This window comes from Thalassophryne amazonica, chromosome 3, assembly GCF_902500255.1.
Source record: "Thalassophryne amazonica chromosome 3, fThaAma1.1, whole genome shotgun sequence".
Lineage (NCBI taxonomy): Eukaryota > Metazoa > Chordata > Actinopteri > Batrachoidiformes > Batrachoididae > Thalassophryne > Thalassophryne amazonica.
The window spans coordinates 81,755,812-81,768,939 of record NC_047105.1 but is presented as its reverse complement, the minus strand read 5'-3'; the positions used below and the strand labels follow the sequence as shown (position 1 = coordinate 81,768,939).

General features: G+C 40.9%; 2 protein-coding genes across 3 annotated transcripts in view; both read left to right on the top strand.

The window, feature by feature from the left end:
• Window positions 1–3,192: 3,192 nt before the first annotated feature.
• On the top strand, window positions 3,193–9,176 carry LOC117507164 (zinc finger protein with KRAB and SCAN domains 1-like). The gene is made up of 2 exons (XM_034166969.1): window positions 3,193–3,459; window positions 7,468–9,176. The coding sequence occupies exons 1-2, from the start codon at window positions 3,279–3,281 to the stop codon at window positions 8,385–8,387; spliced, it is 1,101 nt and encodes a 366-aa protein (XP_034022860.1). The 5' UTR covers window positions 3,193–3,278; the 3' UTR covers window positions 8,388–9,176.
• A 1,906-nt stretch (window positions 9,177–11,082) lies between these two features.
• gnl3 (guanine nucleotide binding protein-like 3 (nucleolar)) overlaps window positions 11,083–13,128 on the top strand; it is a 39,758-nt gene continuing 37,712 nt past the window's right edge. For both annotated transcript variants that reach the window (XM_034166968.1, XM_034166967.1), the window contains exon 1: window positions 11,083–11,177. In XM_034166968.1, coding sequence (XP_034022859.1) covers window positions 11,165–11,177 — 13 coding nt within the window. In that variant the 5' untranslated portion in view covers window positions 11,083–11,164. The remainder of the gene's footprint in view (window positions 11,178–13,128) is intronic.

The window sequence follows — 13,128 nt, the reverse complement described above, 5'->3', positions numbered from 1 at the left end:
GTATTTGCCAAATCTGATGTGGCACGCTCGAAGCCCATTGTGCATAAGAAATTATTATTATGAAGAAATGATTTGCCACACCAGATTGAAGTCCTGCTATCGGACGTTTTACACCAGATGCCCTTCCTGAGGTAACTCCATGATGAAAGGTTCATTCTAAGCGTGTGAAAACACATTAATTCCTTATTGAGGGCAATTATGCACTAATGAACAGACAGCTATGAATTATTTTTGTTAATGATTTGTTAATGATTTGCCACATTACTTACAGTAGATTAAAAACAATGGAGTGAATGATACAGTTTCAGTATCAAATCATCTATAAGGGTTATATAGTGTACACATTTGTCTCTAAGGAGGAGGAATGGAATGCAAATGTTGAAAAATCTGCTTTTGTGATGTTTGGCTCCAAAGGCAAAAGTAGCTGTCCAATATAGAATTATGGAAACATGCCTCTTACATTGCTTTATGAATACTGTATCTACAGTTGTGGTGTTAAACATTTACATACACTTATCATGGGCATGAATAATTTGGGGCTTTTAAGGATGCCTTTGAACTGTTCTTTTGCCAGTGTGCAATGATTGTGCAGCATACATCATTAATGACTTTAAAAAAGAAGACTTGGCTGAATTTATTTCTTCTCTAATCCAAACAGGGTAAAAATTATACATAGAAGCTCAAGTATAGTAAGTATGTATGAATACAGGCACACCGCAGGGATGTGTGCTCAGTCCGGCACTCTTCACTCTCTTCACCCAGGACTGTGTCGCCACTCACTCCTCCAACACCCTGATAATGACCCCTTCACACATAACACGAATGAGGCTGAATGGCGCACAAAGTAGGATTTGAATGTTGTAAAAAATCAGAGCCGCACTCAAAGACCTCGTACAGCAGTCGGCACAACCTTATGGCGACAGCACATGCACTTCATATTCACATCGCGCTCGTGCTGGAAACCCAATCAAACAGTGTCAAGATGAGGTCATACTGCTATCTGACCGTGGTCACAACATTCGTACAACATGTCGTACAGCATGGCGACATTGTTTCTTGCTAGGTTAATGCATTATACTTGGGTGGAAATGCTTTACATATTTTTTATGTTCACTGAGCAAGTTATTTTTTGAGTGTGTGAGCAGCAATATGGTTTCATGCTGAGAAAGAGCACTACAATGCAGTGTTTGCTCTCAGAGTGCTGATCGAGAAGTATAGAGAAGGCTAGAAGGTGTTACTTTGTGTGTTTGTGGATTTAGAGAAAGCTTATGACAGGTTGCAGGAGAAGAGTTGTGGTATTGTATGAGGAACTTTGGAGGGGCAGAGAAGTATGTGAGTGTAGTGCAGGACATGGACAAGGTTCGTGTGACAGCGGTGAGATGCGCAGTAGGAATGACAGACTCATTCAAGGTGGGAGTGGGATTACACCAAGGATCAGCTCTGAGTCCTTTCTTGTTCACAATGGTGATGGACAGGTTGACTGATGAGATCAGACAGGAGTATGATGTTTGTATATGACACTGTGATCTGCAGTGAGAGTAGAGAACAGATTGAGTCTAGCCTGGAGGTGGAGATATGCTCTGGAGAGAAGGGGAATGAAAGTCAGTAGGTGCAAGACTGAGTACATGTGTGTGAACGAGAGGGAGCCCACTGGAATAGTGTGGTTACAAGGAGTAGAGATGGTGAAAGTACAACCTCTGGCAAAAATTATGGAATCACCGGCCTCGGAGGATGTTCATTCAGTTGTTTAATTTTGTAGAAAAAAAGCAGATCACAGACATGACACAAAACTAAAGTCATTTCAAATGGCAACTTTCTGGCTTTAAGAAACACTATAAGAAATCAGGAAAAAAAATTGTGGCAGTCAGTAATGGTTACTTTTTTAGACCAAGCAGAGGGAAAAAAAATATGGACTCACTCAATTCTGAGGAAAAAATTATGGAATCATGAAAAACAAAAGAACACTCCAACACATCACTAGTATTTTGTTGCAACACCTCTGGCTTTTATAACAGCTTGCAGTCTCTGAGGCATGATGAACTTAATGAGTGACAAGCAGATCTGATTTGATGCAGGTGTTTAGTTTTGGGGATGAAAATTTACAGGGTGATTCCGTAATTTATTCCTCAGAATTGAGTGAGTCCATATTTTTTTCCCTCTGCTTGGTCTAAAAAAGTAACCGTTACTGACTGTTTTTTTTTTTCTTCCTGATTTCTTATAGTGTTTCTTAAAGCCATAAAGTTGCCATTTGAAATGACTTTAGTTTTGTGTCATGTCTGTGATCTGCTTTTTTTCTACAAAATTAAACAACTGAATGAACATCCTCCGAGGCCGGTGATTCCAAAATTTTTGCCAGGGGTTGTAGATGAGTTTAAATACTTGGGCTCAACTGTCCAAAGTAATGGAGAGTGTGGTAGAGAGGTGAAGAAGAGAGTGCAGGCAGGGTGGAGTGGATGGAGAAAGGTAGCTGGAGTGATTTGTGATAGAATATCAGCAATAGTGAATGGGAACGTTTACAAGACAGTAGTGAGACCAGCTATGTTGTAGGCCTTAGAGCTGAAGATGATGCAGTTTTCTTTGGGAGTTATGAGAATCGACAGGATTAGGAATGAACATATCAGAGGTACAGCTCAGGAGGGACGGTTTGGAGACAAAGTCAGAGAGGAGAGATTGAGATAGTTTGGACATGTGCAGAGGAGGGACCCAGGGTATATATGGAGAAGGATGCTGAGGATGGAGCCACCAGGCAGGAGGGGAAGAGGGAGGCCAAAGTGAAAGTTTATGGATGTGATGAGGGAGGACATGCAGGTGGTTGGTGTGACAGAAAGATACAGAGGACAAGGTGAGATGGAAACGATTGATCTGCTCTGGCGACCCCTAACGGTAACAGCTGAAAGAAGAAGATAGAGTGGTAGAGTTTGGTATACCAAACAGCCCGCTACACATTTCTGGACATATTCAAGATGAGGCTTGCCATGTATAACAATTTGTAATGTGGACCCATCTTAGCATTTTTTTAATCTTGCACCAGCGCAATATTTTTATTTTATTTGAGGATTTTATTCGAATTTAAATATTGCACAACCTGAGCATACACCCTCGCACCTCCTAAAATCGGGGCGCTCTTTAACAAAACGTTTAAGTGGAAAAGGAAGAAGAAGAAGAAGAAGCGGAAGAAGCGGAAACAGCTATATCACGTGATTGGTGTAGCGTCTTTTTTGGTCCATTTTGGACGATAGCGGCAGAGCTCCGTGCAACCTAAAATAAAAAACAAAAATATGACTAAACTACAATTTTTAAATGTGTTTTTGACTGAGCGTCTCATGCTAGCTGCGCAGGAGATCTACAAATCAGTTGAGGACACGATCTTGGAGTACCAGGAGGAGATAGCGATCAGAGAGCGGGAGAACGATCATCTGAGACGCAGACTCCGAGACGCTGGCATTGAAATATGGCCAGGTTAGCTCCGCTAGCGGCTAACGCTCCTTTTTGTGCTGTCACACACATTTATGAGAGCACGTTTGAGTGACAACTAACAGTGTGAACGCCCAGAACAGCTGGAGCCGCAAAACAAACCCTTCCGCGCTCGTGGGTCTTACTTTGCAGTGCGTTAGCTTTAGCCGTTAGCGCGCTGTTGCGACGCGACAACCTTTGTTCGTTAGCCAACTAGCTTCGTTAGCATTTAGCTTTTTAGTTGATCCAGACTCAACTTTATATTTTATTACATTGTAAGTAAATTCAGATGCACTCCGTGCACAATTATTAGGCGAATTGTATTTGAGGATTAATTTACTTGTTGAACAAATACGGTACTCGGTGTCAACACAAAAATTTTAATAAAGTACCTTAAATAATATATAGATAGATAGATAACATGTATGTGCAGAATCTATTCATTTTATTCAGTTTATTTCAAACAAGGTTCATAGCAGTACATAAAGTAATTACGTGAGAAGTAAAAGATCATTTTAAAAAGATACAATCCTGCTATTTAAAGCAAACACCACAAGAGGTCACTAGCACCTTAATTTGTCAACAAGACTAAAACAGGCTAAATCACATTGTATGTAAAAATAATAATACAGTATAATCATACATATAAAATCCAGGATGGCACATTGGAATTAATAAACTTGTGCCAAATCAACATGCAGATCCACCCCTGATCTGCTGTTGTGACCCTGAGTGAAACACAGGAGCAGCCAAAGGGACTTACTATTACTTACTATTTACTTATTACTATTAAGTAAATTTTCTCATCTCACCTGTTTATTTTCATTTATTAGAGTATCACAAATAACTAACAAAAATGCTTTTTTTTTTAAATATTCAGTGTCATGAGCCTTTCATCAAGGGAGTATGTCAGTTTCTTGTTCTGTTGTCAATCAACTTTTCATGCAGCAGCATCCACAGCCCCCAAGTTCTCAATGGGGTTTAAGTCAGGTGAGGAAGGGGTCACGTCAGTATTCTGTCATCTTTCAGGCCTTTGCTGGCTCGTCAAGTAGAGGAGTACTTGGATGCATGCAGTGGAGCATCATGCTGCATAAAAGTCATGGCCTTCTTGAACAGACTTTTTTCCGTTTCTACTTGTTGAAGAAATATCTCCTAAAAACTGGCCATAGGTTTGGGAGTCTGTTTTTAAGTAAATGTTAAATGGACTGCATTTACATAGTGTTTTCCATCTGCATCAGATGCTCAAAGTGCTTTACAATTATGCCTCACATTCACACAGACACACACACAACGATGTCAGGGCGCTGCCATGCAAGGCGCTCACTACACACCGGGAGTAACTCAGGGATTAAGGACCTTCCAGACCATCACCTCCTTGTTCATTTTAAGTCTATCTTCAACCTGAAAAGGTCTAACTAGCTCATCCTTAAAAAGAGCAGCCCATACCAGTACCCCTTTTCCACCTTTTTGACATTTGATTCTTAAGTAGTACTCTGTGTCCATTAGTGAGCCATCTGCAGGTCCATCAAGAGTCATTCTTACTTCATCTGTCCATCAAACCTTTGAAAAATCCGTCTTCAGATTTTTCTTGGCCAAGTCTTGACATTTCAACTTGAGTCTTGTTCAGTGGTGGGTGTGTTTTAACCATCCCAACCTTGGTCATGTCTCTAAGCACTGAACACCTTGTACTTAAGGATTCTCCCAGTAGGTTGTGGTTCTGAAATATGGTGGCGCTGGAGGATAATGGGTTCTTCGTAGCATCTCATTTAATTCTTCACGTGTTTTGCATTTGTCTTTTCTTCGCACGCTTCTTGTGACCCTGTTGACTATGCCACAAAATGTTTGTTTGTTCATTGATCATGCCTCAATATCTTATTTATTTCAAGAGTGTTGCATCCCTCTGACAGGCATTTTCCCATTTTTGACTTCTTAGTCTCTCATAATTAGTTTTTTTTTCAGGGGTGGGGCTCATTTTGCTTGAGATAAAGAAGTTGTGTAAAAATCAATTATTCTCACCACACCTTGATAGGTAAGGTAAGTCCCTTCGGCTTCTCCCTTATTTTCATTTAGGGTTCCCCCAGCAGATCTGAGGTGGATCTGCATGTTGATTTGACACAAGTTTGATGCCAGATGCCTTTCCTGATGCAACTCCACATTACATGGACTATGGGCAGGGGTAGTCTTGAACTGGAAACTTCTGCCCTGTAAATAATTATACTAACCTTGGGCCCTGCTTGTGCACACCTTCATATCAACACTTAGGTCATACACTCCCTCAATTCACAAATAATTATCACCTAATAATGCTTAAATCCAAAAATCATTTAGGTGTATGTAGCTTGGAATTGGAAAATATGCGTAGAAATAAGCTCATGGGCAGCACAGCTGCTCTATGGTACTCACTTGCCTCACAGCGAGATGTTGCTAGATGTGGCATTTCTGTGGGTGTCCCCCCGGGTGCTCCGACTTTCTCCCACTTTCAAAGACATGCAGATATCATAAAAAGGCTACAGTTGTTACATTGTGGGCAATAGATTGATTTGCATTCTGCATTAAATTTTGCATCTAAATAACAATTTTAGGTTCCACCCAGATTAGAACTCTGTCCACTGGATTCAGAGTGCAGACCATTATACCACACAGTCTCTGTCAGGGGAAATTCTTGCTTTTGGTAGAATGAAGTTTGATGCAGGAAATGCATGTGATCCATTGCAACCAGCTCAAAAGCTTTATGTCTGTGCACCGAAACTTTTATTTGCCGTGTGCATGCAATTTTTTTAAAATCTTGGTCTGCCTCAAAATTTAAACATGGATGAACACACATCAAAATTACTTTATAGTGTATGCAAATAAACAGATGGGGAAGATCATACTGTATATCCTCTGTCCCCTCTGTCATCTGTTTTAGTTTATGATGAAGGTTGCATTATAGGTCCCAGCAGTATCTAGACCAAACACAAGTAATTAAAAATTTAATATTCTTCTGCACATCTACAAAGTATGTATTAAATATGCAGCTGTTTGTTGCTTGCATGATAACTGGCTTAAGCATTCATTGGTTTTCTATTGACTTGGTGCGGCCATGTCACAGCCAGTTTACTTCCGCGTCAAGTCCGTCGCTGGTGTGAAAATCGGAGGGTGTCGGCGTGTTTTACCATAGAGATACATTGTGTATGTGGGAGTGGTATTTGCTCTTGAATTCCATATTTAAGTAATTATTGTTTAAATTTCATTATATTCTGTTGCTGGGGACCTTAGTGTGGCCTTCAACTATTCAGAGGGTTTGGATAATATTGCCCGGGAGCGATATAAAACCAAATTAGCAGCAACAGGACTGGCATCTCGTCTGTACTAACTCAAAGTTGGGCAGTAGAAAAATGATCCCACACAATGGCCAGATGTTCAGTATCCTGATATTTATTCCTACCTCGTAGACACACCAGGTATTTTTGTATTTTATATAATTAATGTCGCATATTTATTGTGAATTGCTGGTCTGCTTCGGGAGGGGCCAGCTGCTAATTATTTTCCCCAAAGTAATGCATTATCGATGTGATGCATAATCCTCTGGTGTGTCGTGATGGATTTAAATTTTCTTTCTGACTTTGTGGTACAACCCACTGCTTAACATTGCTGAGGCATTAAAAAAAGTTATAGGGTGTGAGGCAGGGGTAAACGTTGGACAAGATGGCAGTTTGTTATACACCCACACACCATTCAGTTGAAGGTTTCCAATTCACCTAAACACGGGGAGAGCATGCCCAGTACACACAGAATGACAGTGTGGGAACGATCCCAGGGACGTAATTGCTGAGAGGCAGGGTTAGGGTTAGAAGAAGTTGTTAGTGGTTATATGCCAAAGGATTGTAACTGTGTTGACTCACCATGTCTGGTGTGACATGGACACTGAAACACATTTTGATAAATACAGAAGAAATTTTCCATCATTGTGTTTGGTAAAGGGTAGCTCATGGTTTCATCTAAGCTCTTTTCTTCTTGTTGTTGTGCTCTCAGATCGTCCCTCGATGGCACTTTTGGATGAGGAGGATGGTGAGCATCCACGCCGTGAATGGAGTCCCAGCATGGGCCATGAAGAGCGTATCCCTCTTCAGATTAAGGATAAACGAGATATGAGGGTCAATCAGGGAGGTGACCATCTTCGGGGCCATGGGTCTTGCAGCACATCGGAAAACATGTTCACTCCCCCCCGTGTTACAAATGAATATCCCCAGGATGCCCCACACACATCTAACCTTCCCCAGAACCAAGGTGTGGAGAACAGGGACCGGGATCCTGGTTCTCGTGGACCCCCAAGGCACGTGAAGGCAGAAAACGCAGAAGGTCACAGAGGCTCGACTTCCTCAAACAGCGGCACACAGCCTCTTGCACCAGTTAACCCAAACTGCTCAAATGAGAATAACATTGACATTATTGGTGTGGAGAATGGAGGGCAGTTGGTTGGTGCTAAGGGGGCAGGAAATACAGCCAACAGAGGGCAGGCTCCCCACATACGCAACCAAGGAACCAATTCCGTGGACTGTCCCCATCAAAAGTCACCCCTGCAAGGACATATGGCATCATTCTGTTGTAAGGTTTGCGGTGAGGCTTTTAGTCACATCGGTCACTTGCACGTGCATGTACAGGTGCACACTCGGGAGAAACCTTACCGCTGTGGCGTGTGCGGTAAATGCTGCAGCTCCTCTGGCAGACTTCAGGAGCACCAGCGCAGCCACACAGGAGAAAAACCATTCCGCTGTCAGATATGCGGAAAGGGCTTCACACAGATGGCTCACCTGAAGGTACACATGAGGATCCACACGGGGGAGAAGCCGTACAGCTGCCCGATGTGTGGCAAGTGTTTCAGTCGGTCTGATAAAATCAAAAGGCATCTGCAGACCCACAGCCGTGAGGGGACTTTTTTTTCAGGGCAATGACGCCAGGGTGCTGTTGAACAACCCACTTTGTGAATCTTAACGTGGGCAACTTTTTACAATGCTGCCGTTATGCCGAGGACCACCACCCCCCCACCCCCCGTTTCCAAGATTTGTGGAGTCTACAACTCAATAGATTATTTTTCCTTTTACGAATCTCCAGACCACAGTCACTCAGTAGACTTTATTAGCCAGTGTAATATGTTTTTAGTATTTTTCTTTCTCAAACAATATTGTCTGACACTCTTTATAAGTTATTAGCTTTTCCGAGTTACGTAGGCTTTCTTTATTCTGTGGACGATGGATCTCAGTCATCAAAACGTTTTCTCTCTGGTAATTGAGTCTTTGGTCTTCAAGACATTTTGCCACTCACCCAGGTGGCTTGTTCAGTTTCTTTAGTCATGTAATTAGCATGACAAAGTCTTCCACACATGCCTTGAAACTGAAATGCGTAAAAAAAAAAAAATGCATCAATGTTCAGCACAGTCATAGTTTATTTTCCACCAGCCACCTCAGATGTCTGTGAACACTTTAAATTAACATTTTGTTGCCTCATTCTACACCTAGTATTTAGGTTCCTAAAAATAATGGTTATGGTGTAAGGGTAAAATATGGTTTTACTTAGAGAACTAGAAGCTTTATTACCTAACAAAACCAGTGTTTTATCATGCCAAGTCAAACAGACAGTTTATTTTTGCTTTTGTAATCTATTAACATTAATGTGTCTAATATGGGTTCTGACATAATTTAGACATGCCTGATTTGAAAAGTTTATTTTTGTTTTTCCACAGTGCCCATCTCATTGTCTACTGAACCTGTTACAAAACTGCTCCACTATTTTGTAAAATAATGTGACATACTACTTTGCCCAGTCTGCCAGTACATTTAGGATTTCTGTGTGTGTCTCATTTTCACTATTGCATCTTTCTAAGAAAATGCAGAAATTCACTCCATCATGTGCCCACACAATATTAGCTATACCTTTGAGGTTTATAAGCAGTCTGCAAAGATTCTTGTTAACCTTTGTTCCTACAACTGTAACTTGTTTAATTATGAGGTATTTTCCTCAGTTGAAGCATCACTTATGATTGATGTTTAATGTGACGGCTGGTTTAGCATGGAGGCAGGTCCTTCTGTCTCTTCTAGATGAGCCCAATAAGCAATAGCCCCCACACAGAAAGTTTCCTCTCGGGACTACATTTGCATTCACATTATGTGGACATACAGATTTAAACCTCTGACTTCAAATTTTGATCACAGAAGTCAGAAACTCAGGGTTTGTGAAAATTTTTTTTATAGTATTTGTCCCTGTTTATTGTTGAAGTAAATGAGAAACTGATGGTTTGCTTCAGAGCACTGTGCCATAAGATGTACTGAGCAAAATATGTGAAGAGAACCTAATGTGTTTGTGGGGTTCAGAACTCTGTTGCTTTGTGGTGCAAATTCCTTCTGCAAAACATTTAGTTTTTCCTCCACATGTGATGAATGCAGCCTGAGACAAAGACGGTATGTCCTCTAAATTATCCAGAAAAGTCTGCTCTTGGAAACCTTCATTTCCCTCGGGCACGCATTGTACTGTACAGTGTTGTGTCATTGCATATTAAATGTTATTTTTTAATAAAGTAGGAACTGTGCATCCACTGTGACTGTCTTCTTGTATGGATAAATGGCCAATGTGAACACTGTACGATGCTTATGATCACTATCTCAAAACATGGAGTTTCTTGAGCATTTTAACTTCCTGTCTCAATTTCTGCAGGAAAAACAATCCAGTGATGAACTGCACCTTATAAGTCCCCCCCCCCAAAAAAAAAATTCTTTCATTTTCTGCTTCTTGTCTGGGTCATGGTGACTGCAGACTAAGCAGCGCATCCCACACTTCCCTGGCCATCTTGTCCAACTCTTGAAGAATCCTTAGGTGTTCCCAAATCATCTGGGAAATATAATCCCTCCAGCATGTTCTGTGTCTTCCCTGGGGTCTCCTTCCAATTGGATTTGCCTGGAAGACCGCTCTAGGGAGATGACCAAATGGTGTCCTCACCAGATGCTCGAAACACTTCAGTTGCCTCTTTTTGATGTGAAGGACCAGCGGCTCTAATTGGTCTCTCCTGGATATTCAAGCTTCTCACACACTCCCAAAGTCACTTTATTAGAATTGTCATTTACAAAAGTAATAATCTCCTAAATCTCCATGGATGAGTTTATGAGCTTACGTTTTCCATCCAAAATAGTTTTAATAAGTGACAATTCATATTAACTATATGAAAATGTAGGTCAAAATTAATCTCAACAGGCCCAAGGGCCTTGTGTGATATATGTTGACTGAGCAATGATAGTGACACACAGCACGTGAATGTGGAATTTCAGAGGAACCACAAAGGGAAATGGATTCTGCAGAATCTTGACAGGATGTTAGGAACAACGTGCAACATATGCTTAATCACTTCGACAAGAATCACCTCCTTTTTCTCTTTTGTCCACTGACGACACATAATAGAATCTTGTGCTGCTGAAAGGGTTTTTTTGTCCATATTTTCTTCCCATCAGTTACACGTATTTCTTCCTGGGTTTTTTAATGGCCTAAATGAAGGTTTATCAGGCGCTTGTTAAAATTGAAAGGATTTTTTGCACACCCAGTACAGTAGGTGTTGCTATGCTACTGGACATCCTGCTTTGTAACCCGTAAACCAATAGAAGAGGTAGAAGAAGAAGAAGAAAATACCATCGAGCTCTCCACGTGCAACAAAAGTTCGGTTACTTTTACGTTTCGTAAATAAATCATGAGACGACCAAGTAAGTTAACGTTTCATGGTTGTGTGACGCGAATTTTGGGGTATAATTTATTTATTTTGTTTTTTGTTTTGCGTAGCTATATAATCTTGAACTGGTCGCGATTTTTTTCAGGCCGCTTTGCTTGGTCTTTAGCTAACGTTAGCTACGTAAGGAAACATCCCCTGTTCTTTGAGTTTATGATTTCGTGAAACTATTTGTTAAACTTGCAAATCTCTGTAAACAAGCCCTTATTGCTAGGAAATGTTTCCACGTAACTTTTTTCTCTTGTTTTCTATGAAACTTTAACATCCACGAATAAGAATGGTACATGATGCAGCAGTAATGCCTGGATTTTCGCTATTTGTTCATTCTAAAAGGCTGTTGTATACGAAAATACATTTTATATTCGTGAAAATACGTGTTTAGGTCTTCCACGTCTCTTCCGTGTCTTACCCTGTATAACTGAACATTTCTGAAGGAAAAATGGTAAATGCATATTTTTTAAACAAAATTGGACTGCATTCCGATTCATCTGATGCTGATACTCAATGCGCTTCACGTTCACATATACATGCATTTACTTTCATATGTTCCGCTGGGTAGTATGCAGAGGTGGAAAATTCCGGAATGGTACTTGTATTACAATTACCCTACTGCATAAAACTTATAGAAGTGTGCAAAGCTGTGGCCTGGATGCAGAAGTATTGTTCAAGCTTCCAGACTTCTTGCATATTTCAGAAACATTAAACCCTAACCTTTATCCTGACTGGTTGTCTGTCCGGGTGGTGGCCATCCAGGACCCGAGGCAGTTGCGTATTGTGATGGATGCAATGACGCACTACATCAGCAAATGATCCCAGACTGGACTTATCCAGACCCCGAACCATAAAAGAGAATTAAACATTCTCAAATGGGGTGCAGTGCACACAGTGCCCTTCCAAAAGTGGTGGTCACTGTCGGGGGTGCAAAATCTTTCCTTTCTTCACTTTCACATACTACATGGAACACTCATGTCCTTGCTAAAATCACATTCGACAGTGTCCTGTCTGATGGGGAATTCAAAGAAATTATCTCTGGTCACAAGTCAAGCTTCCAGTTACATGTGCTTACTGTTTGTACATGCAGTGTGTGCACAGTTACGTCATTTACACAAATTTCTCAGGTGTAGCATTGAGAAATTTGCTAATAGGATTAATAAATGGAATAGTTTTGAGTGGGTTGAATGCTTGCTCTCCAAAGTAAAGGTCAAACAATGTCAGCGTCTATTGGATTCTATGACATGTGACATATGTTACACTGTAACATGATAATTAAGCATGATACATGGTCCAAACTATTCCTTTTTAATACTCTGTTAATTCAACTAATAATTTGCATATTTTATTAACAAAATTGGGGCAACTTTAACTTTTGACCCCTGTACAAGCTGAAACTGACCTTTTTCACCATTTTTGCTGTTTTTGCCCCATAACTCCTGAACATTCAGTCATAGATAGTCCAGTACACCTTTTTGGAATTGTTGTGATCAGACAAATAATGTAGTGTAGTTTTAAATTTGATTAGAGAATTTTTAATTTTAACCCCTGTGTAATTTTTTAATTGACCCCCTACCTGGCCACCTATTGAAAATTCAAGTGGCTAGTCAGTTTTTTCAAAAGAGTAATATCTAAAGATTGGGTCCCACCGAATAATGAAGGATGAAGAAGGAGCCACTCATGGGTGTGTCAGCATTATTTGAAGAATGACCCACTGTTTCATCTATCACGTATCCGCTATGAAGGTGCCTTTATGTGCCTCTCTGTAACCCCGCATGTGCCACGTAGCAGCCTCTAGTGAGCCACGACGACCTGTCATTAGAGCCTCGAATGGCTCGCATCAGCCACACTAAGCCATGTAGTGCCATGATAACACCATGTTGGCGCACGTTTTAGACATGGGTTTGGTCCAACCTCCAGCCCTCCCACACCTGGTC